The sequence below is a fragment of the Anoplolepis gracilipes genome, chromosome 10 (genome assembly GCF_047496725.1).
Source record: "Anoplolepis gracilipes chromosome 10, ASM4749672v1, whole genome shotgun sequence".
Lineage (NCBI taxonomy): Eukaryota > Metazoa > Arthropoda > Insecta > Hymenoptera > Formicidae > Anoplolepis > Anoplolepis gracilipes.
The window spans coordinates 7,828,133-7,852,208 of NC_132979.1; the positions used below are offsets into that span (position 1 = coordinate 7,828,133).

Genomic DNA, 24,076 nt, shown 5'->3' on the forward strand with positions numbered 1-24,076 from the left:
TCACGTACATACTTTCTGGACTACCATTTGCACTTCCTGCACTTCACCCTAGGATATATATTTGAATTATTGCAAATTATTTTTAATATCTCTTTTTTCAATCTGGCTTTGATCTAAGTGCGTTGATGTAAAAAAATAATTGTAAAATGTGTGAAAGAAAGAATTTAAACAATCTTATAAAAATATATATAAATTAACATCATATCCAAATATAATTGAACTTGTCGTTTATTTGATCAAAAACTCCAGCTTATAAAAAGATTGAGAAATAAAACGCACCACGTGGTGATTAATCGATGTTGCGTCTTCGATGATGTCTCATGTCAGAGTCTTTTTAATATTTTTTCTCGAATTCGTTGATCGACGATCAAAAAACTTTCGCTCTTTTCGAATTTATAATTATTAAAATTATGTAATACTTTAATGTCAAAGTGATGACATCTTTTATTAAACTCTACGAAACCTGATGCAACTTGAACTACTTTATCAACATCAAATTACTTGTCATATTTTGAAAATAAAATATATATTGAAATGTTCAATTGAATTAAAAAAAAATATATATATATATATATCGAAAAATATTACATATTTTCAAGAAAAGAGGTTCCGTAAATTAATGATATAATTTATTTATGATTCATCAATTTGACATTCTTTTTTATCTTCAGTGAACATGACAGTTCTATTATTCTTTCAATTAGGACATGATAGTCCAGAGTCCAGCAATATTCTATGCTACATGTGAGGTTAAATTTGGCAACTTGAGTTGTCAGTTCCACGTTTCATCAGTTTTAAAGTGACAAGTTAGATAATATAAAAAGAAAAATGTCCAGCGTGGATTGGGAAGAAGTTAAAAGGCTGGCCGCCGATTTCCAGAAGGCCCAGCTCAGCTCGACTTTACAAAAGTATGATATACACCTTTCTTTTTTTTATGTAAATTAATTTCGTTATCTTGGTATAATCTCTGACAACTATGAAATAATTATAAATGATAGTAATATAAAAGTGTGTACGAATAAATCATATTAAAATTACAGATGTTTTTATTATTCGATTCATATTTTGTGTATAGTTTTGTATCGTAATAATCCATGAGAGCTCTCCTGAGCAAGTTTTAACATATGGAATGTTGATAGTAGCATATTGACAAATTTATTTTTCAAATTAAATATGAGATTTTTAAAAAGATTAGTTTTATTATAATTTATTACATTAATAAGAATATATATGTATATATTGAAATTAAAATTTGTTTATATATATAATTCTTATATCACTTTTAGATATTATATATTAACACTAAAAAACTGAAGAATTTTCAGTTAAATTTATTACAAATGTTGTGATAATATTTATTACCTTTGACTTTTAGTAATCTAATATATTTATATTACAGACTTTCTGAACGAAATTGTGTAGAAATTATAACTACATTGGTGGAAAACAAACTTCTGGATATTATATTTACCAATGATGGCAAGGAATATATAACTCCTCAGCATCTTGGAAAAGAAATCAAAGATGAGTTGTATATTCATGGTGGAAAAGTTAGTTTAGTCGACCTAGCGCAAATTCTCAATGTTAATTTATCACAAGTAACCAAAGTAGTAACAGAGATTGAAAAGCATAATAAAGGACTAAAAGTAATATTGGGACAACTCATTGATAGGAGTTACATAAATAAAATTGCAGAAGAGATAAATGACAGGCTTGTACAACATGGTTGCATTAATGTGGCTGAATTGACACTTACTTATAACTTACCAGCTGAATTCTTACAATCAGTTGTTGAAAAAGAACTGGGAAAGATAATACATGCCACGCAAGATTCTCAAGATCCTAAGATCTTTTATACTGGAAGTTTTGTCGCTAAAAATAGAGCAAAAATTAGAGGTGCTTTATCTGCTGTCACAAAGCCTACACCACTATCTGCAATATTAGGACAATGTGGTGTTCCAGAAAGAATATTTTTCTGTAAGTGCAAAAATATAACATATTAACAGTATAAAAAGATAATAACTTTTTAACATTCACATAATTAAATAGTTTTGTTTTTATGTATTATTAAATATTATATTTAATAACACAATTATATATTATAATAGATAATTATATTAATTAAAACAAATCAATTAATTTTTGTTTAGATATATTACTTAGTATTCATGTTTTTATAATATTTATATTTTATTTATAATATTTATATTTCTATTTATCTTTATGTTATAGCAATTCTAGATGGTTTGCAAGAAGTAAAACAGGTGCCTGGAGTTGTAACTGGAAAACAGAGTGGAAATAGCATTTATATACCTACTATATATTCTAAAAGTCAGAATGAGTGGGTTGAAAACTTCTATAAACAGAATGGATATTTAGGTAAAATATAACTTAAAACAAATTTTTAGGAATTTTCTAAATATCAATGAATCTAATATACTTTTATTTTTCAGAATATGACGCACTTATAAGACTCGGGATATCAGACGCGTCAGGTTTTGTAAAGCGTCATTTTCCAAACGAAAACATGATCTATTTAAAATCAGTAGCTGTGGGAACAGTGGTAATGGATCAAGTTGACGCTAATATCGAAGAAATTGTTGCGACCGGGTCTTTTGTTGATCTTTATCCCCTTCTACCATCTGTATTTAGTGACGAGGATGCAGAAATTCTTTTAAAATTGGCTACAAAGAAAACAAAGGCCAATATACATATATTTGCCAAAACAGTTGCAGTTTCTGATGCCTTTTTACAGACTTTAACTAAATCTCTTGAAATAGTAACGGAACAAAAAGCCAGAGAGGCAGTAGCTAATGGAAAATGGATTCAATCTATTGTTGAAAATAAATTGAAATCAAAGTCTGTGGATCTAATAACTGACAGTAAAACAAGTAAAAAGGAGGAACGAAGAAAAAAGGCAGTTGTTGGTAAAGCGGGTGGCGGTAGTCAAGGCAGAGAAACCAAGACAAAGTCTACAAAGAAGAAGTATCTTCAAGGAAAGGTACAAGAAAATGAGTCCGATGAAGATGAAACGAGGCAAACATCGGTCGGAAAAGGCGAGATTACGTTAATATCCCTGGAAGAAGTAAAAGCAGAAGTTATGAAAGACGAGAACATATCGGTAATAGAAGAATTGGCGGACGAATTAGCGCATCACCTGCAACCGAAATTGAATAAATCGGTATTATCATTGGCAGAACAATTGGCGCAAACCAACAAGACTACGAATCTAAGCGAGATTAGCGAACGCCTAAATATTTTAATAACGAATATTCGAATATTTGACAAGGGCATTAAACACTTAGACAAAGCGGATCAAGCCCCACTGACCAAATATCTGCTCAAGTCACTAGGTCTCGATTTTATAACGAGTATATTTAAATTGGCTGCTCAACAGAATATGTTACAAGTGGCAGAGAATCTTACGGTAGAGATGAGGCAAAGACTTTTGGTCGAACTACCTGCGGATGTTAAAGAACCATTAACCGCTATCCACAAAACAGTAATGGGAGATTCGGTGGAGGATTTTTTGAATACCGTTGACGGAGCGATGGCAGCTTGCTGTTTGGTCCTGAAGAAGTATGATAAAAAAAAAGAACGACCGCAGGTGCACGCTCACAGAGAAGCTCTGTTGGAGGAACTAAATGCTACGCAAGATCCCGCATTAGCGTTACATCTAGTTACTAGTGTGTTTTTCACTGCTGTCACACAAAATGCCTTACACATGTCTGGCAGACATGTAACAACTGTTCTCACGTTCCTCCAAAAGCAATTAGAACCTGATACAATGTCGATTCTTTCCAAATATCATGGTATGTAATAATCTATGAAGTAATTAAAAAAAAAAAAATTTTTTTTTTATAGTGAAACTAACCAAAAATATATTCTTCTACACAGATTTAGTGCTTCACTTACTAAGCACCTCTGATGAAAATATAAAGACAGAGGCCTCCAAAGCCTTGGAAGAAGGATTAACGGATATAAAAAATATTGCTAACAATTTCAAACAACATGTTAAAACAGACAAGTCTTGAAGAGGATTATATGGTAGATTGTATAATATAAATAATGTAATTTAGATTTACTCATCTTATACTGATATTTGCATAACATAATCAGCATTGTATTTTATGATAAAATATACAGAAAATATATATTAATTTAAAAAGATCAATCTCTCTTACACAGAAAATTGTGAGAACTAATTTATTGATATTGCGATGCTTTCACTGTGGTATTCGATAGATGTATTTGTGCTTTATTACAAAATTCTCCTAATATGTACTTATCTTTCAGTAAAATTTCATTTTTTTTAATCATTTTTTACAGTCAGTTCAATAATAGATGCGAATGTAACTAGATATACACTGATGAACTTACCTATATATATGTACATAATTTTGTATATATATATAACTTAGAAGACACTTGATCGTCATTCTTGTATATACAGATAAATATCACAAATGCAATTCTTGTAACGTTGGGTTACAAAGTCGCTAAGATTCGTGTGAAACCAACGCACACTGGTAACACGGTCTGTCCGATACCCCAAAATAATGCGTACAAAGGAGGCATTTGATAACCAGACGCTCTATACACAAAGGCAACTGCCGCCGAACTAACAACACCCGATGTTAATGGTAGCAATACACCCATTATTATGATAAGCAGGGGAAAAAACCTGTATATATATATATAATTGATCATGAATTAACTAATTCAACTTGCATATGAATAACATTTAAAACTTACATACTTGCCGTATTTGTGCTGTCGCAAAGTGGCAAAACAAATTGCCCCTGCGATTGTGTGCACGAATATTGAGGAGAATAGAGCCCACAGAAATATTTGATACCACATCTCTGAAAAAGGAAAAAAAAATATATTAAATTTGTTTAACTAAATTTCAGACGAGATATAACGGATAAATTTATTATAAATTGTGCCTGCATTTACAATATACTTGTACGATTATATATGTACCTGCGAATGATGTTAAAGGTGTATTGAATATGTTGCCAGAGTTCACATTTCGTAATGCCATTTGCGGTCGCAGCGAATTGATATCCGTTTGCACATCCATGTGTGCATCGATGAAGAAAAAGACTTTTCGAACAATTGTTTTTATTTGCGAGACATACGAATTTTTTCGTAAATTTTCGCACCCTTTACGCTAGTTTGACAATTGTCGATGAGGTTATGTCGATGCATCGTTAAGAAATTATCCCGGTATTATTGACTATTATCACAGTTACGACACACGAGAAACAGCGTTGATGACAATCATATAAACGGACATACATCCTTTATAAAATGAGACGGAAACTAATGGAAGGAATTTAAATATCTATGTGTGTTCAGTTATCAAATTTGACATCGTTCCCCGTTATTTGGTTGGCAACAGCTGTCTGTTAATAATTTGTCAGTAGAATTACGTCAGAGATTTTGTTATCTTTAATAAAGATTGCCAACGTCACGCATTTTTTTGCTTTTTTTTTCATTTACAAATTATTTTACAGATAATTTCGAAATGTAACAAAAATCATTTAGATGTATACATTATTTTTTTTTACTCCTTTTCTACGTGAAATTATGACATACATATCCCTGGATATCCCTTGTCGCAACTAAATGTGTACGTGACTGAAGCGTAACTGACAGCGTCTGCTAGCGCTCGCGTCACCGCGCATGCGCGAGATTTGTTCCTCCAATTCGCAACAGCTGCTAGAGTGCCGGACTCCGGGAAGGCTCCATCTTGTGTATTTTATACGTCTATGGAGCGAGCAGCGACCCGAACCCCGAACCGAAAGCCGAAAGGAGAGAGTTCTGGTCCGTAGTCTGTGCTGAAGTCACGTGACTGCGATATCGTGTGCCGAAGACATGGCGGACAAAGAAGAGACCGAGAAGACCATCGCCGAGGACTTGGTTGTCACCAAGTATAAAATGGCCGGCGAGATCGTAAATCGTAAGGGAACGCTTCCGTAATACCCGTGGAAAATCCCCGTGTCCGTGAACGCGCGTCGCCCGCGCGTTTCCCCCCCGTTGTTGCCATATGGAATTCGGCGCGCCAATGCCGGGCTGTTTCGCGGCCATGTGCTAGACCTTTAAGTCTTCCCCAAGCATTCCCCGATGTGATCCAATAGCGCGATCCTCCTCGATCTATCGCGAATCGTGCTCCCTCGACAAACGAATTTTTTTCATTCGCGATCGTTTATCATTCATATAATTTCGCCCGCGATCGTGCAGTCATACCGTCTGCACGCTCTCCTTTTAATTATCTTAAATCTAAGCTTTATGTAACTGCAATACGCTTATCTTTTTGACTTTATAGCGAGTTTACATTATTTTCTTAGATAATAACGTATAGTGTGTCTGTTTATTGTTTCACATAAAATTGATACCTATATGTGTGTGTATGTGTGTTGCGTGTGTATGTGAGAGAGAGAGAGAGAGAGAGAGAGAGAGAGAGAGAGAGAATGTATGTGTGTGCATATATTTAAATTATGACTAACAGGTTTTATTCTATAGCTGTGTTTCAAATTTTATTGCTAGTATTGGAAAACTATAATTTGTATTATATTATAGATTTCCAGTACTATCAGTGAATATCGAAGCAAAATCCATGTATCGACTTTGTAGATCTGCTCTTTTTAGCTGAAGTGGAAACTTATTTTTCTTCTTCCAATGTTGAAAGAAAAGGATGAACTTTAAACTAGTCAGTTCAACTAAAAACAGCAGATCTTATATTTAAAGAATATATAATTACTGATAAATAATTATATTTGATAATATGCAGTTTATAAATATCTGTAAAAAATAAATTCTGAGAAAAAGTTTTTATAAGCTTGAGCATTTTGTTATTTTTTTAACTTTTTAATTATAATTATATTTTATTAATGCTTATGTATATATTTTTCAGGGATATTAAAGCAGGTTTTAGACAAATGCGTTGCTGGAGCTTCTGTGAGAGAAATATGTGAGTTTGGTGACAAACTACTTACGGAAGAAACTAATAAGGTTTTTAAAAAAGAGAAAGAACTTAAAAAGGGAATTGCTTTTCCAACATGCATATCAGTCAATAATTGCATTTGTCATTTTTCACCAATTGCTAGTGAACCTGATCTTATTCTCAAGGATGAGGATATGGTTAAAGTGTAAGTTTATTTCTAAAAATTTTGCTCTTTTATAAATTTTTACAAAATTTAATAGTATAATAAATATTTATTACTGAAAACATTAATATGTTAAATAATGTATTTAAATGAATCTGACTTAATTTTTTAACGAGTATAATTGATAAAATTATATGTGTGATTCCTGAAATTATTATAGTGATCTTGGAGCACACGTCGATGGTTTCATAGCTGTAGTGGCACACACGATTGTCATAAGCTCTTCGCCAGAGAAGAAAGTGACGGGCAGAAAAGCAGATGTAGTTTTAGCTGCACATTTTGCTTCTCAAGCTGCATTAAGGCTGTTGAAGCCAGGTACAGAGGTAGGATTGAAAATATTTGTTTTATATTATTTTTTCATCTATTTTTCATTTATTTTATATGTATAAAACTAAACTATAAACAAATTTTTATACATTATTATAAATTTCAGACATACACAATAACAAACACAGTAGAGAAAATATGTGATTCCTATAAATGTAAACCGATCGAGGGTATGTTAAGTCACCAGTTAAAACAATTTAAAATTGATGGAGAGAAAACGATAATTCAGAATCCAAATGATGCACAAAAGAAGGAACATGAAAAATATACACTTGAAACTCATGAGGTGAAAATTATATACTTGGAATAATATTTAAGTTGATATATAATTAGAGTGGAAGTTAATCATTTGTAAAATAATAAAACTGTAACGATAATAAGGCCAATACATGCTTGGTGTATGTGTATGATATACATGGTAAATAGTATACTTTGTCACATATCAGTGCTTAGCTTACATATTGGCCTTATTATTATTATTATTATTTGTATTTATTCTCAGAAAAGCTGGAGAAATTGTTATTTATGACTTATTTAAAAAAAGACTTTACAAGAAGTCTAGAACTTTTTCTTAAATTTAATTTTTTAAATTTACTATATGTATTTAATTTCAGGTATATGCAATGGATGTACTGGTTAGCACAGGTGAAGGAATAGGAAGGGAACAGGATACTCGGGTCACAATATACAAGAAGACAGAGGAGACATATCAACTTAAATTGAAGGCGTCTCGTATGTTCTATTCGGAAGTCTCTCATAAGCATGGTCTCATGCCGTTCAATTTACGCACCTTTGAAGATGAGAAGAAAGCGAAAATGGCTGTTGTTGAATGTGTAAACCATAGGTTGATTGAACCATTCCAAGTAAGAATATTTATATATTATACTAATCTATATACTCTTTGTTGGCGGACGCCAGGTCACTCATGACTCATATCTTCAAAGGTTTTATTAAGTTTATACGGTAATTGAATAAATAATGCGAATAATGTATACATTTTATAGAAAGATCAATTATTTTATTTCTGACATTTTATACAGGACATTTTATACAACATGTGGGACGTGCTTCAAGAGCGGATAGAAGACACAAAAATAATCAAAAAAGCTCCTATAAACATATATTATATTTTACATCGTTCTCGAGTTACAGCCATGTATGTGAGTCAGTTGCCTACTTTTACAGATGTTCAAAATGACTACCTTCAGCTTGAATACAAGCATGTAGTCGACGTATCATAGATTTCCTTACTCTTTCAAAAATTCCAAGTATTTGTTCGATGTGTTTATGCTTGCATTTAAGCTGAAAGTAGCCATTTCGAACATCTTCTGTACAAGTAGACAACTGAATTACATTCATGGCTGTAACTCGAGAACGATATAAAATATAACACATGTTTATAGCAGCTTTTTTGATTATTTTTGTATTCTCTAGCTGCTCTTGAAGCATGTCGCACATGTATACACCCTGTATATACATATTATATATTTATTTATTTTTTTTTTTTTTAATTATCTTGACCAAATAATCTTTTTTTAAGGGAAAAAATATATTCAAGAATATATAAAATTAAAACGTCCATTATAAAAATTTATTCTGATATGTATAACAGAAATCTTGCTATGAATTGAAATTTACTCGATATCTACTATATATGTAGCTACTACATTGTCCGATAGTTAATTATCATAATATTGCACAAGTGAAAAATTCTAATATTATATTTTTCTGAAAACAGGTGCTATATGAAAAGCCGAATGAGTATGCTGCACAATTCAAGTTTACAGTACTCTTAATGCCTAATGGACCTCATAAAATTACAGGAATTCCTTTTGATCTCGATATTTATCAATCTGACTGTGTTGTGGACGATCCTGAATTAAAGGTAGAATATTACAATAAGGAAAATGTATAATAGGTTTCAAATTCTTATTATTATATTAATTATAATTAAAAATTTCAGAATCTTTTGTACTCTTCAGCAAATCCGAAGTCGGCAAAAAAGAAGAAAAAGAAGGCTGAAAAAGCTGTAGATGTTGCTATGGAAGTTGATGCTAAGGCCTAACACTGTCATTTTCTAATACATACCATGACTTATATTGACATCATGCACTACTTCAATATTTTTCATTTAGTGATTTAAGTAAAAGGCTGGACACTTTCAAACACAAATCATTCAATCAATATAAATCATATCTTCTTTTAGAAATTGCATTGATAAATTGCAAGTTGCATCAATGTTTTACATTGTTATGTTCTTGCCATCAGCAATCGTCTGATTCTGATATATACATCAATCTTACTAACTTGACTTTATCTTCCCTTCCTTCCTCTCTATTTTTCTGCTTACTTTATTCATCCAATAGAACTGTTAAGTTTTATGTTTGATACATATTATCTATTTACCTTATCTATTACTCTTCTTGCCTCTTTACCTTTCTATCTATGTACTTCATTCGACGGAAATATCAAATTTTGCCGCCCTGCCGAGAATCAAACTTTATTATACATTATGTAACAATTTTTCAACATTTAAGTTATACCAGAGTATCTTTTAATGTGGACCATGGTATTATTACTATTTATAGATTGTTAATTATTCGTATGACGATTACTTGCAATTGTAATGCATTACAAACTTTGAACTAACGTTTTATATGTAACAATTTTGTGTGACAGTTTTCTGTGGAACATTGGATTGGCTAAGCTAAAAGAAGTGAATCGTATAAAATTAAAATATAATAAAAAAATATCCTCACTTTCCTAATTAAAATTGTATAGGGAGAATTTCTTTGTTTTATACACAAGATGTTAATTAACTTTTATTCATTAAGTATATAGTGAGCTTCTGTAATGAAAAATAGATTAAAAAATCCTAAACCTTTTCTTTCTGCGAAATTCGTATTTAATCATACACATAGTATGATTAAATGGATGTTAACAATGGATTTTAATGATTTGGTTTTCATAAAACATTGTAAAAAAAAAATGTATGTACACATATACACTTTAAAATTTTAAATACAGTCGGACCTCTTATCCTACGACATTTTCGGTCCGGAATCTTCCCCTTAAACCTCTGATCCTACGACAAAAATTTGAAAGTGGGGATATAATTCCCCTTGCGGTCGTAGCATGAGAGGATTTTTTGTCGTAGGATAAGAGGTCCGACTGTAATATCAATTTTATATATTTAATTTTATAGATAATATATATCTAAATATTTGCACAAAATACGATTCACTTTAGTATTAGTTTCTAGATTAGCCAATTTTATTTTGTGTCCAGCTATGAGAACTATACTATAATAAGGTTTAACTACAAATTGTACAATTGAAGAATGTCCATTCTGGGACATTGCATAAACAATGAAATGCCAATGATTCATCGAGTGTTTCGTTGCGAGAATACCCCTACCAACAAAACAACAATTATATAAATTATAAAAATTATTTCTACTCTGTGCAGATTATAGATTGTGTGTGCAGTACAGATTGTTAGAAGTTAATTAAATTGATTAGATCGGTAGAAGTTGGAAATATAAAATACTGAAGAAGATTTTATTTGAGCAAGATAAAAAAATAGATCTTCATAAAAAAATATGGGGAGTAATATTGACTTACCAACTCACAAGCCGTAAATAATGCAAATGAATATTGTATAATAATAGTTTTATATAAGAGGGATAGACAATGTATCTGTTATAGATATTTTTTCTACTCAAGTTGTGCATATGTCGAATGTTATAGAGTGTGCTTGTATAACAAAATATCATTGTGCACTAACCATCATTTGCTTAAATATCTTTCCATAATTATAATCGCATTTACAAAATTTTTTATATTGTATTTAGACGCTCTTTATAATTTTTAAATATTTTTAAATTAAATGAAAAGATTAATCAATCCAATTAAAAAAATATACATTTGAAATAAAATAAATAAAAATAGAAAATTATGCAAATGAAGGCTGTGCACAAAATTTATATGCAATATAAAATTTAATGTAATGATATGAAATAAAGAAAAAAAATTGTTATAAAATGCTTGATAATAAGCTAACAAGTATAAATTTTGACACATGCATATATTTCATGAATCATTATATATTACTCCATTTCTCTTCGTAAATATAGTTAAATATGTAATATATGCAAAGTATTATATATTTATCAAGAGATAAAAAGGAAAAAGAACATCATCTCAATCTGAGACTTATAATTATACAAGCTGATTTTATATTCATCATTTATCATTTGTTCATAATTTTGCTATGATATATGATCTCTTATTAAAATGAGAATGTAATTATAGAAATATAAAATAATATTTACAATTCTGTCTTGAGTGTTCAAATACTAAATATGTTTCTACATTTATTTATAGATTAACTATTACTACTAATTCTCTCTGATCAACTTTTTTACCATATATTTTATTATATTATTTGAGAATTCTAAAAAAATTGCTATATTAAAAAATAAAGTTGCTATGTACAATAATTTATACACAAACATTGGAACTTATCAACATTTATATCAAAAGTGACAAATTAATATTTTTTTATGTAATCTCTAATTAAAGTGAAGATGTAATTATAGCAATATAAAATAATGTTTATAATCATGTTTTTATTGTTCAAATGTTAAATATATTTCTATTTAATTGATTACTACTACCCCATAAATTGATTACTACTACCGGTCAACTTTTTTACCACATACTTTATTACAATATTATTTAAAAATCACAAAAATTACTATAGTTATTAACAAATAATGTTGCTGTGTAATAAATTATAATTGGAGCTCATCAATGATTTTCACACATAGTAACAAGATATTTTTTATATGTATAAACATATATGGAATAATATGTAATTATGTATAAAAACCATTGCATGTGAAAAAAATTAGTCACAATCGTAAGGCCATAAGCAAATCGACCTCTCACAAGTTAAACATCATCATAAATTGACCTTTATACATGATTACACATTATATTCTATATATATTTATACATATAAGAAATATCATCTTGTTATATATTTAAAAATCAAATGTTGACAAACTCCAATTGTAATTTATTAACAATTTTTTACTATATTGTTATAATTTTTTACATCTTTATATTTTTTAATCCAGTTTATATATAAAATTAATTCAATATAAATACATATAACGAGAAACATGTACGATGTTTGAAGCTATCGACGTAGTTAATGTCGACTTATGCTATCATTGTGTGAAAATTTCAATTTCAGAGTAACTGTATTAGGAGTTGTAATGTCAGCGATGTTTATTTCACTATTGTGTTTTAAACCCAGCTCAATCAATGTTTTCGACAGGTTCTCGCGAGTCTTTTGTTCGATACTCGATACTGCTTGTATGTACAGAGTTTTACTTTTACCGTTTATAACCGCTGTAAGGCCGGGACTTTTCATTTGAAAATCTGGTCTTTCACAAAGAAGCTCTATCAAGTCTTGCAGTTTGAATTTTGAATCTTTGATCTCAATCTCTCGCGGTACTTGACTACATGCCAGGCAATCTTGCTTTCTTTCTGCTTCATAAGTGTACGTGTAAACTCCGTCCAAATTATTGAGCACCTTCATAAAAGAAAGATATTTATCATTATTTACTGTTTATTTCACTAAAATTGTTGTTATTTGTGAATTATAAATTTGCATGGTACTCGAGATGTAAAAAATGATTTTGTTACCAAATTAGTTGTCTACAACAAATTATTGTCGACTTATAATTACCATGTAATTATTTAAAGATGCACTACAGCTGGTTGCAAGTTTAAATGCTTCTGTCGCGCAGATAGCGGCGATAACGGCGTTCGTCGACGCTACAGCCGGTATGATATTCTTGACGATACCTTGTACAAGTCTGTATGTTAAGCCCTGTATGCCAAATTGTGTCGCTCTTTCAGTCGACTTTTCATAGATCCAGTTTATATGCTGTGGATCGTCTCCATCAATCGCGCAATCGAATGGGTTCTCCTTCGGCCATTGAATTACTTTTACATATTCTACACAATGCTCTGGTAAACGTGGTGTGTTGGCTATTGTACATAAAGGATATGTAACCTATACAGAACATAAACAAGTTTTTAATATATGTGCAATATATGAATAAATGCTCTGTTGATGTTAATGTTAAATCTTGAAAAGATTATATATTCACCTGTGGAGGATAGAGATCCAAGGTACACTCAATACATGGATTCATACCAGGTAATATAACTCGAGCGTTTCCTTTAAAGCCTTCAGTTCCACCGTCTATCAGTGGTATAACACTACTCTGGTCCAACGTATCATTTTCGTAGACAAGCAAAGATATTAGCATACCATTAAGCCATCTTCTTGCAACAATTGAGTCTAATCCACAGATTATCATATGGAATTGTTGATAAAACGCTGCATCTTTAGCTTGTATCTCACAGTTATGTGCAATTACATTGCAACCAGGCACTCTAGCATTGATAAATTTCATGGCTACCTCGGCCTTGTAAGATCCAATATCTTTGTGACGAAATAAGAACTGTCTGTACAATAAATCATTTTCTTTATGTATTTTTTAGAATAAAAAAATGTTTATTTATAAGTAATTTTTACAGATTTTATTAGCATTTTTTTAAATAAAATAAAAATAAAAAAATTCGAAAAAGATCAGTAATAATAAAAATTTTTAATAAATGTTTCTCTGAACTTGTAACATAACCTTACTTACCGGTTGAGGTTAGACAGCTCGATTGTATCCATATCAATCACATGGATGTGTCTAAATCCCATGAGAGCCAAATTTTTTAATAACTCGCATCCTAAACCACCGGCACCGACAACGAGCACTTTGCAGCGCTCCAGCAGCATCTGCAGGTTCTCGGAAGACGGTTCGAAGTCTGGCCGGCAAAACGGACCAGATCTCTCCAACACTTTACGCAAATTGCTCCAACGTCTGTGTGTATGATCAGAGCCCATTATCACAGAATAAACAGGATAACAATATAAATGAAATTTTGGAATTAATGAACCAAGTGTCACAAGTTAAACGTTGGACATGTTTATTCCTTTTCTTTGTTCAGGTCCTTTTCTCTTCAGTTTTATGTTTGTTCCTTAAAAAAATATATTGTTTTTTTTTATTTATTTAATTATAGCAATTATATATAATTATACAATTACATGTGCACATAGGCATATATATATATTATTCATATATACATACAGTATTTTTTCGCTTGCTTTTCCAAGATAGGGAGTAGAAATGGACAAAAATAAAAAAATCCATAGACATATCATGGACATATAAAATAACATAGATGGAATCTTGAACTTCTCGGTGCGGATCGGTCAAATCGGGGAACACTACCCACCATAGACTTAAAAGTTGACATAGAGATTCTTTGATAGAGAATTTATTTTCGTAAAATCACTTTTATGATTTCAATAATTTTTAATAAAACCTTTACTTTGAAAAGAGAAAAAGTCTGTCTTTATTTTACTGAATTTTTTCACCAAGATATAGCTATAAAAGTAATTAGTTTGTCTATAATTACTGTTTACGATTCTTTCGGATCATTTTTATATGAAAAGCGTGTAAAAAAGTTCTAGTTTATACAACTCTTATCTTTTCTTATTCCTAATCATATATTTAATAATTTTTCATTCTATTTGCATTCTACCATTAAAATATGTGAATAGAAACAAGTGGAAATTGAAGGGAAAATATAAAAAATCTTCAAGTCCCACAAAAAAATATATATAGAAGTTTCACTGTAATTTTTGCAACACTTAAGAGCTCAATAAAGAAGACATCAGTAATTCCATCTTATTAAGGAAATTTTTCCCCTCCATCTTGTCCCATCTGACTTCTTTAAAGGACCCTCCTAGATTCTCCCATTTTCTTTCTCGAACAAGTTGGCCAGGAAAGAAATCCTTTCGAGGGGAATGAGCAATGTGAACTTGCACACCCGTTTGTGGTTCGCATCGTACAGATATCATTCTGTAAATATAATGTAATTAAATAATATATGGACAAATTTTAATATATTATAAAATTGAAGTATATATAATAAAATACCTGTCACCGATTGGCGAAGCTAGAATACAACTACTAGCATTTCCGAGAGGTTCCACTGAACCGAGACCAAGATATGAGCTGTTTGCTAAATACTGCCAGCCCATCAATTTGGCCAGTGCTTGCACTGCATTTATCTGATGTTGATAAATCTGTATATAAAAAAAAATTATCAATAAAAAATATTTTATAAAACTTATAAAAATTTTATACTCATCTCACAAATCACTGTTAATAAAAAAGTAAAGAGAACCTGACAAAAAATTAGATCCCTTAGCTCCTGGGGTTCGTAACTCATATGCATGACTCTGCCATCGCGACACACGCACTTCAATGATTTTTCACCGACGTGAACGATCATTGTCGTTCGACATACGCTGTCGTATCCATGTGTCAAAATATTAATTTTTACACAGGATTGTATCGGTGAATTTAATGCGTTCCAATGTGAAACAATAAGAGGATCTTTCACTTCTTTCGCTATCGTGTCTAATACGTATTCCGTGCGCAAACGCATGAAAAAATGTTGTGCCTGTTGAATAATCTGTTCTAGTAACGTTTGACTCTTCGTCATTTCTAGAAGCTCGTATTTATCGGTAGCAGTAGGGCCAGCTAAGTATCTGCGTTTACTAGGCCCAAGGGGACCTGAGGCTGGATGGGGAAATGGATGTTGACTATTCTTATAATGCACTTCACGCAACAGTTGATGTAAAGAATGTTCCAACACGTGATCATGATCTGTTTTATGTGGCGGTGGAGCAGTAGGTTTTTTATCGTTGCCTGTGCTGTGGCACAGACCAATTATTAATTGAATTCCGGGAAGTACCTAGTGTAATAAAATAACTATGTCACTTGATTTAAATATATCACTCGATTTAAATTAAAAAATATTATACAAGAAGATGGAAATTCTCTAATTTTAGTTGCAAGATACATACTGTGGCCATTATCTGATTTCCAACAACCATGTGAGGTATAGGCGCACGTAAATGCACGGCCTCCCGTGCCAATTGACTAAACAATTCTTTGCAAAATAAAACGTTTTGTGCAGCTTCTAACTTTTGTTGCCAATGCATATCGGCATTTGAATTATTAGTACTGCTGTTAAGCAAACTTATATTTGCATTGCATAAATCTTCTTGATCTAAAAAAACGTATACATGTGCTCGCCTTTCAACATGTATATTATATACATTGTATATATTTACATATATATCTTATATAGTACATTTTTAGAGAAATCTTTCTTTCTTCTTTCCGTCACATTACCTTTCTGACATAATACTTCAATGTAGGCGACACCTTGTAATTCGCTAGGTATGGTCACACGTAAGGCAGACATTTTTGAGTTTGAAGAACCATGAGATTGTCCTGACATATTACTACCAGCATTAGGAGATGCCGGTGGACTGTTATTACTTTTCTCTTCCTCTTCAGCTTTGGTCACTTCAAACATACCCATTTGTGTATATTTCGAGCCAGCTAGAATATAAATAACCCAAGTTTTTGAAACAAATCAATAAAAATATTAAAATTATACAAACCAGTTTCCCAAGAAAATATAAAATGTATTTCAATAAATAATGAATAAAAATAAGTACTAACCAGTTCGGTAACTAAGATCACCAATAATAGAGTTTGACACTTTCTTCAAACGCCAATTTTGCCGTAATCTTAATAATTCAATATGAAAGTCAGGAGTGGATTTCGTTCTAGCTAATTCAGCTTGACAATTTCGCAGTCTCTCAGCACCCAGCATGAGAACTGATGCTGCTCCCGCCAATGCCTTTTTCCTAGCATATACTTGTATCATAGGCTTTACTTCAACTGGTTCCTGAGGTACTGGATCTAATACCATATAATTTTTCTCTTTTGCTATTGCAAGTACATCAGCCAATACACAAACTTCTGTCAAAGCATTCCTACAAAAAAAAAAAAATTAAATTCTACTCTTAAGTTTAGCAAACAATCACGTATCTAATTATCAAATTGGATACTTGTATGATATAGAAGAATCTGAGATGCAAAAACATATACAAACCTTAATTTATTCCTAACACTATCCCAAGGCCATAAAGAGGACTGAAATGAAGTAGAATCTTTTGTATCTTCATCGCCTTTCTCACCTTCTAATTGCTCCTTCTTTATCTCTTCACCATTTGTTTTATTGAAATCAATCTTTTGAGCAATTTTCGCCAAGTTCTCCGACAATGTAAGGGGCCTGCGATATAGTTAATAAACTAAATATATAATATAATATGTAATAATTCTATCCAATTTTTCAAACAAACTAAGGTTAATTATAAAATATGTTTATAATGTACATTTAATATCTAATTCGAATTGCATGAATCGAAAATATTGTTTAATATGTTCCCTATTATTTTCAAAATTGTTACATACGCTTGATAAATTTCTTGGCCATCGTAACTGATTTCCTGTATCTGGTTTTCAATCGGAGCTTCTACAGAAATGTTCACAGAATACGCCATTATTGTTTTCACATGAATGAAGCGTAGACAATTCCCTACTCCAACATCAAAGAGGAGAGAGGCTACGCCGCCGTTTTTCATACGCTTATTTTTCCTTGCAATACGCTAGCGTCAGCTAGATTCATTTTAGAGCGGGTGGAACTACATGGCCAGTTCTATACTTCGGTGACATGGTAAAACGAGTGGTTGGTTCATGTCCGTGCTAGATCCATACACATATATATATGTGTGTGTGTGTGTGTGTGTATTAAAATTGATTTTATAAATTAAATAATTGACTTTATGTGTTTAAAATAAATTTTAATAATAATAGATAAATACTAATATAATAGATAATTTATTATCTATAACTAACAAAATATAATTAATATATATGAATTGAAAAATATTTAAAAATAAATTATAAATTTTTATAAGATTAATAAATAATTCAAATCAAAATTTATATTTTAATCAAATAAATTAAATAAAAAAATCTATGATAAGCACACACACACACAATAAAAATATCTTTGTAATAAATATTAAAATATAGTTAATTAAAATATTTAATAAATTAATTTTTTTTTAAATAATGATGTAATAAAGTATAAGCGGTATTAGAAATAATATATAGGAATAATATAGTTAATATAAAGTTTTACGACGAGAGAGAATATATTTATTTAATATAATATAAATTTCTATAATAAGCATAGAATTTTATCCCAGGTAGCAAGCACACGACATTTTGACGTCAAAATATTATGGTCAATTCGAACCAGATATGACGTAATGTATAATGACGTAAAAATGACGGACTAATGTGAGACCGATAACGACATTTCAAGATGTTAAAAAGACATGACTTCATGGCCATTTTAGACCTATTAGTGACGTTTTTGATCATGAATCTTTTCCTCTAGCGTAAACTCGTGAAAAATTCATTCGCAAATATGAAATGAATTCGTTAATGAAACTTTTCACTTTTCACGAGTTCACACTAGAGGAAAAGATTCATGATCAAGTCCCAGATTAGAGGAAATTCATGTTAGGGCCCTGAGATATAGAAAAATGTGAATATCAAAATTATACACAAAATTGTTTTAATAATTTGAGATAGATATTATAAATTAAATGAGTTTTTAATTAAAAAATAATAATACTTAGGCGATTTATAATAATGACTTAAGAATCACGATATTATGACGTTTTTTTACAACATCATTAAAACGTCACAAAAAAGACGTTTTAAATTAGATATTACAGTCGGACCTCTTATTCTACGACAAAAAATCCTCTCATGCTACGACCGCGAAAGGGGAATTATACCCTCCCTCTCAAATTTTTGTCGAAGGATCAGAGGTTTAAGAGGAAGATTCCGGACCGAAAATGTCGTAGGAAAGAGGTCCGACTGTATTTATAAACGTGACGTCATTGAACCAGTTTTCGATAAAGTGTCCCTATCAGCACACATGTTCAAAAGATGTTTATAGGAGATCCATAGAATGTTAAAACATATTTTAATATCCTGTGAATCTCTTATGGATATCTGTTGAACATGTGTGCTGATAGGGATATAACAAAAACAAAAAAATAATCAAATAACGACGCACTTTTGTTTATAACTTACTTGCAGTTGCTGAAGAGCTTCGTGTACACGCGTGTCTTCGTTATAATTAACAAAATGGCATTTACATCGCACGAATATGTGGACATGAATATTTGTTACGGCATGGTCGGAGAAAATCATCATAAAGCGGCAGAATTGTATGCGGAACGATTTCCTGGACGAAATCGATATCCGTCGAAGAATACAATAATAAAATGTGTGCAACGTACAAGAGAGACGGGATCACTTTTTCCACGTCACACTAGTGGTCCGCTACCGCGTCTTCGTGTAAATGAAGAGGAAAGAATTATACGACTGTATCAAGAGGATCCGGGAAATAGTGTGCGCCGTGTAGCCTGTGCGCTCTATTCGCCATACATGGTGTATCGCATAATACGACAAAACGCGTTGCACCCGTATCGCTTTCAAAGAGTGCAACAGCTTCTTGCGGGAGATGCAGAACAACGCGTATAGTTTTGTTGGCGGGTTTCAGATTGGCCCCTATTTTCTTCCGCCGCGTCTCAATGGAGAAGTATACGCTGATTTTTTAGAAAATCAGCTACCACAACTCCTCGACGACGTTCCTCTTTGCATACGGGCAGAATTAATATTTCAGTACGATGGAGCTCCTGCGCACTTTTCCCAACGGGTGCGACATATTTTGAATAGGCGCTTTCCGGAAAGATGGATAGCCCGAAAGGGCCCTATTACTTGGCCTGCATGCTCATCAGACCTTAATGTCCTCGATTTTTTTATATGGCAGTACATTAAGAGTCTAGTTGAGCATCGGCGTGATAGTACAGAAGATGAAATACGCGAAGCAATTTTAGCGGCCTTTAATACTATCACGCCGGGAATGACGCATCTTGCGACGCGTAATGTTGTTCGAAGGGCCGAAATGTGCGTACAAGAACGCGGGAGGTACTTTGAACAAAATCTACATTAAAATATGAGAGTGGATTAGGCCTACAGAGGAAACCACTTAAAAAAAAAACGCACCATGCTATCTACCGCAAGGTGGTGAGGAAATGATAGCGCTTAGTAATGAGCGGTATTTTCATATCTGTTATTTTATCGAAAACTAGTTGTTGTAATTGATTATCAATTTTTCCATTATCAGTTATTTTATTTTTTACATATTTTAATCGTCATTTCGGAATGAAATCTTATAAAATTTATCTGAGAATTTCAGAAATTCTCTATACGATAGCAGATAAAAGTGCCCCGGACGAGTTTTTAAATAACAATTGGCCTGTATAGTCGGCGTCAAATACGTGATCAATATCAGAATTATATAAACAAAAACACGACCGCGATCGCGATTGCGAGACAAAGCCAAGACAAATATGAACAATAGCACATATGTCATCGAGGTCGAATGATTATTTTATTATATTTCAGAATATTTTTAGACGTATTTTAACATGTTAAGATTTATCGCGTGGCATTATTATACATATTTACGTTGCGAAAAACTACGACGCGCTCGACCTAACCGAACGTGAGGCGCACGTGCTGGCGCCGGCGCCGGAGTAAAAGCACGTGCGCACACTGACAGCTGACAGTACGCCCGCTAGACTCGGAATGAATGACTCACGATTGTCACACGGGTCGCGTACGCCCCGTACGTTCTCCCCTCTCTTACTCGCAATGCGTGACGTCAAGGAAAGAGAGAGTATGCTCGCGCTCTCTCTCTCTCTCTCTCTCATTCGCGCGCGCTACAAATACGCATTATTACTATGATAAAATTTGACGCATTAAAATATATTCAATTGATCCTAAAAGGCATGTAAAATTTTCTAACTAAAACTAAAATGATATTATTATTAAAAATTTAACGAACTTTATTAAAGCGTGTAACGCGATTATACGAAATATATAAAATATTTTAACTAAAGGAATATTTTATGACTTGCATTCTTCGAATGATTCTATTTTCTTGTTACATTTATTATAATGAACGAGCATGTCAATATAGTGTTAACAATTATATTTGTGAAAAATATAAATATTCTAATATACAATTACAATTGTACATATATATTTTTGTATTTATGAGATTTATTATATTAAATTTTATTTTAATAAAATATTATTTATAACAATATTTATTTAGCATCTAAAATAATATGTAATGAAAATATTTAATAAATCCATAATATTTTCATGTACTAATCCACGATGGATTTAGCACGGACATAAACCAACGGGTTATTTTACCGTGGCACCGAAAAATGGATCTGATCAAGTAGTTCTACTCGCTCTACAATTAATCCAATTGGCGCTAGCGTAGCTGCAAGGAAAGAGTCGTAAAGTCTAGTTTACAAGCAGATGCTATGACGTTTTCACAATTAATATGATTCGTCAACAATCAACAAGTAATTCCGATTTCCGAGTAGACTGCGGGTAATTGGATTCATGTGTGTTCTGTGATGGACGTTTAATTTTAAAGAAATTCAAAATCATAAAGCAAATAGAAGGATTATAACATATTACCTTGGAAGTCGCACGAGACTACATCTTGAATAGGAAATACAGAAATATACTAAAATAGAAGAAAGAAGAAAAATGGTTACCGGACGTGCGTTACATTTTGTATTCAAAATACCTGATCGTGGCTTAACAATGAAATTTTATCGCGAAGTTCTTGGGATGAAGGTAATTTCTTGTTTATTTTTCTTTTCTCTCTCTCTCTTTTTTTTTTAAATAATTTGTCAATAGATAATTTATCGTTATTTTTCGCAGGTATTGCGACACGAAGAATTCTCAGATGGATGCGAAGCTGCGTGTAATGGGTGAGTAATCTATCATTAGTCATAACAAATTACTGAGTAATAATAATTACTACTTTAATTTTTTCTTTATAGACCATATGCAAACCGTTGGAGCAAGACAATGATAGGATATGGTCCTGAGGACACACATTTTGTCATTGAATTGACATATAATTATGGAATCAAGGGATATGAAACTGGAAATGATTTTAGAGCTATTACTATTCGTTCGAAAGATATTATTGAAAGAGCACGTGCCAATAATTGGCCAGTGCACGAAGAAAATGGAAAATTTGTTATGCAAGCACCTGGTGGTTATAAATATCATGTAATTAACGAGCAACGTCCTACTGATAGTGGTAAAATATTTATTTTATATTATTGCAAAAATATAATATAAATTGATTTATCTTGTTAGTATGTTTTTTTTTTATAAGGATATACAAGGTTATATAAAATTATTATTGTAATCAAAAAATATAAATTAATTTTACATTTAGAAGAATTTATAATATATAATATTAATTTTACATATTTTTAATATAACTGTTGTCTTTTTTGAATCTGTGCTGTTGTCTTGAACAGAACCAGTAGAGAAAGTTACTTTATCCAGTTCCAATCTCGAACGTACCATTGCCTATTGGAAGGATATTTTGGGATTAAAGATATTTGATCAGAAAGATAAAAGTGTGTTGATGGGCTACAGCGAGGATCAAGCCAAGCTTGAGTTTGAAGATATTGGTAATTATACAAATTATACATTTATAATTCAATTACTTTAACTATTGAATTTACTATTATTACCATATACAATCAATTCTGTATATTAGGTACTGAAGTTAATCATGCAAAAGCATATGGACGTATTGCTTTCTCTGTACCATTAGCAGAGCAACCAATGATTCAAAAAACTATTAAAGAAAGTGGAAATAAAATCTTGACTGATCTTATAACTTTAGATACACCAGGAAAAGCTTCAGTAAGAGTTATCATTCTCGCTGATCCAGTAAGTATTTATAATTTTGTATTATTGACTACAATTTTATAAATCTATATAAATCTGATAACTATGCTTCTAGGATGGACATGAGATTTGCTTTGTAGATGATGAAGGATTTAAACAACTGTCAGTGCCAGATTATCCAAGCGAAGCAATTTTGGACAGATTTATTCAGAAGGAAGCATCTGCTACGTCAGATAATGCATAAATAATTACTGTTTCATATTTATAGTATTTTTTAAAATTGTTTAAGAAGATTAAGTACATGAAATATTAGTGATAGTGGGATGCTGATTTTGTAAGGAGATTTATATTTAACAATAGTTCAGGATATTTACATTTAAAAAAATTTAAATATACAAATAAGTTTGTTAAATTGTGTTAAATTTTATTTTTTGTAACAGATTGTATAAAAGATGAAATATTGAGTATGTACTTATGTGTATATACTTATATTATCATGTTAAATTAAATTTTGCTATAAAAATTTGCTGTTAGAGTTTAATTTAATAGAAATGGAAAGTTTTCTATGATTAGAAAATGTAATTTTTCGTAGAAAATCTTTTCATAGAAATAGAAAGTGTTGATATATTATACCACAGTTACTGTAATATTATCAGCATTTATCAGTTTTGATTAT

General features: G+C 31.3%; 6 protein-coding genes across 6 annotated transcripts; 3 read left to right on the forward strand and 3 right to left on the reverse strand.

The window, feature by feature from the left end:
• Positions 1 to 704: 704 nt before the first annotated feature.
• Positions 705 to 4,280, forward strand: Ufl1 (UFM1 specific ligase 1). The gene is made up of 5 exons (XM_072900583.1): positions 705 to 908; positions 1,400 to 1,977; positions 2,233 to 2,379; positions 2,454 to 3,812; positions 3,898 to 4,280. Exons 1-5 carry the CDS (start codon positions 829 to 831, stop codon positions 4,032 to 4,034), a joined length of 2,301 nt encoding a protein of 766 aa, XP_072756684.1. The 5' UTR covers positions 705 to 828; the 3' UTR covers positions 4,035 to 4,280.
• LOC140670106 (transmembrane protein 170B) lies at positions 2,233 to 5,660 on the reverse strand. The gene is made up of 3 exons (XM_072900605.1): positions 4,987 to 5,660; positions 4,760 to 4,865; positions 2,233 to 4,684 (listed from the first exon to the last, which is right to left on the reverse strand). Exons 1-3 carry the CDS (start codon positions 5,084 to 5,086, stop codon positions 4,489 to 4,491), a joined length of 402 nt encoding a protein of 133 aa, XP_072756706.1. The 5' UTR covers positions 5,087 to 5,660; the 3' UTR covers positions 2,233 to 4,488.
• A 126-nt stretch (positions 5,661 to 5,786) lies between these two features.
• LOC140670105 (proliferation-associated protein 2G4) lies at positions 5,787 to 10,885 on the forward strand. Its single transcript, XM_072900604.1, has 7 exons — positions 5,787 to 5,968; positions 6,923 to 7,157; positions 7,336 to 7,498; positions 7,609 to 7,788; positions 8,117 to 8,365; positions 9,241 to 9,387; positions 9,466 to 10,885. Exons 1-7 carry the CDS (start codon positions 5,884 to 5,886, stop codon positions 9,565 to 9,567), a joined length of 1,161 nt encoding a protein of 386 aa, XP_072756705.1. The 5' UTR covers positions 5,787 to 5,883; the 3' UTR covers positions 9,568 to 10,885.
• Uba3 (Ubiquitin-like activating enzyme 3) lies at positions 10,323 to 15,128 on the reverse strand. The gene is made up of 5 exons (XM_072900603.1): positions 14,728 to 15,128; positions 14,236 to 14,617; positions 13,690 to 14,050; positions 13,263 to 13,592; positions 10,323 to 13,106 (listed from the first exon to the last, which is right to left on the reverse strand). Exons 2-5 carry the CDS (start codon positions 14,481 to 14,483, stop codon positions 12,720 to 12,722), a joined length of 1,326 nt encoding a protein of 441 aa, XP_072756704.1. The 5' UTR covers positions 14,484 to 14,617; positions 14,728 to 15,128; the 3' UTR covers positions 10,323 to 12,719.
• A 130-nt stretch (positions 15,129 to 15,258) lies between these two features.
• On the reverse strand, positions 15,259 to 18,096 carry Med17 (mediator complex subunit 17). Its single transcript, XM_072900592.1, has 8 exons — positions 17,983 to 18,096; positions 17,621 to 17,800; positions 17,185 to 17,501; positions 16,849 to 17,061; positions 16,518 to 16,723; positions 15,833 to 16,405; positions 15,583 to 15,731; positions 15,259 to 15,504 (listed from the first exon to the last, which is right to left on the reverse strand). The coding sequence occupies exons 1-8, from the start codon at positions 18,069 to 18,071 to the stop codon at positions 15,294 to 15,296; spliced, it is 1,938 nt and encodes a 645-aa protein (XP_072756693.1). The 5' UTR covers positions 18,072 to 18,096; the 3' UTR covers positions 15,259 to 15,293.
• A 3,910-nt stretch (positions 18,097 to 22,006) lies between these two features.
• LOC140670148 (glyoxalase domain-containing protein 4) lies at positions 22,007 to 23,923 on the forward strand. The gene is made up of 6 exons (XM_072900702.1): positions 22,007 to 22,320; positions 22,408 to 22,457; positions 22,530 to 22,795; positions 23,022 to 23,177; positions 23,267 to 23,442; positions 23,516 to 23,923. The coding sequence occupies exons 1-6, from the start codon at positions 22,231 to 22,233 to the stop codon at positions 23,642 to 23,644; spliced, it is 867 nt and encodes a 288-aa protein (XP_072756803.1). The 5' UTR covers positions 22,007 to 22,230; the 3' UTR covers positions 23,645 to 23,923.
• Positions 23,924 to 24,076: the final 153 nt, after the last annotated feature.

Bases quoted from the DNA above. Each gene is read 5' to 3' on its own strand.
- Ufl1 (XM_072900583.1), top strand. From the start codon at position 829: ATGTCCAGCGTGGATTGGGAAGAAGTTAAAAGGCTGGCCGCCGATTTC. The intron at 1,978-2,232 runs GTAAGTGCAAAA...TTTATGTTATAG, and splicing joins TCCAGAAAGAATATTTTTCT to CAATTCTAGATGGTTTGCAA. The intron at 2,380-2,453 runs GTAAAATATAAC...TTTATTTTTCAG, and splicing joins TAAACAGAATGGATATTTAG to AATATGACGCACTTATAAGA.
- LOC140670106 (XM_072900605.1), bottom strand. From the start codon at position 5,086: ATGGATGTGCAAACGGATATCAATTCGCTGCGACCGCAAATGGCATTA. The intron at 4,866-4,986 runs GTACATATATAA...TTCCTTTTTCAG, and splicing joins ACCTTTAACATCATTCGCAG to AGATGTGGTATCAAATATTT. The intron at 4,685-4,759 runs GTATGTAAGTTT...ATATATATACAG, and splicing joins CGACAGCACAAATACGGCAA to GTTTTTTCCCCTGCTTATCA.
- LOC140670105 (XM_072900604.1), top strand. From the start codon at position 5,884: ATGGCGGACAAAGAAGAGACCGAGAAGACCATCGCCGAGGACTTGGTT. The intron at 5,969-6,922 runs GTAAGGGAACGC...TATATTTTTCAG, and splicing joins GGCCGGCGAGATCGTAAATC to GGATATTAAAGCAGGTTTTA. The intron at 9,388-9,465 runs GTAGAATATTAC...TAAAAATTTCAG, and splicing joins TGGACGATCCTGAATTAAAG to AATCTTTTGTACTCTTCAGC.
- Uba3 (XM_072900603.1), bottom strand. From the start codon at position 14,483: ATGGGCTCTGATCATACACACAGACGTTGGAGCAATTTGCGTAAAGTG. The intron at 13,593-13,689 runs GTGAATATATAA...TGTTCTGTATAG, and splicing joins TGGATCTCTATCCTCCACAG to GTTACATATCCTTTATGTAC. The intron at 13,107-13,262 runs GTAATTATAAGT...TCTTTTATGAAG, and splicing joins CATCTTTAAATAATTACATG to GTGCTCAATAATTTGGACGG.
- Med17 (XM_072900592.1), bottom strand. From the start codon at position 18,071: ATGGCGTATTCTGTGAACATTTCTGTAGAAGCTCCGATTGAAAACCAG. The intron at 17,062-17,184 runs GTTAGTACTTAT...TTTATATTCTAG, and splicing joins TGATCTTAGTTACCGAACTG to CTGGCTCGAAATATACACAA. The intron at 16,724-16,848 runs GTAATGTGACGG...ACGTTTTTTTAG, and splicing joins TGAAGTATTATGTCAGAAAG to ATCAAGAAGATTTATGCAAT.
- LOC140670148 (XM_072900702.1), top strand. From the start codon at position 22,231: ATGGTTACCGGACGTGCGTTACATTTTGTATTCAAAATACCTGATCGT. The intron at 22,458-22,529 runs GTGAGTAATCTA...TTTTCTTTATAG, and splicing joins TGCGAAGCTGCGTGTAATGG to ACCATATGCAAACCGTTGGA. The intron at 23,443-23,515 runs GTAAGTATTTAT...CTATGCTTCTAG, and splicing joins TTATCATTCTCGCTGATCCA to GATGGACATGAGATTTGCTT.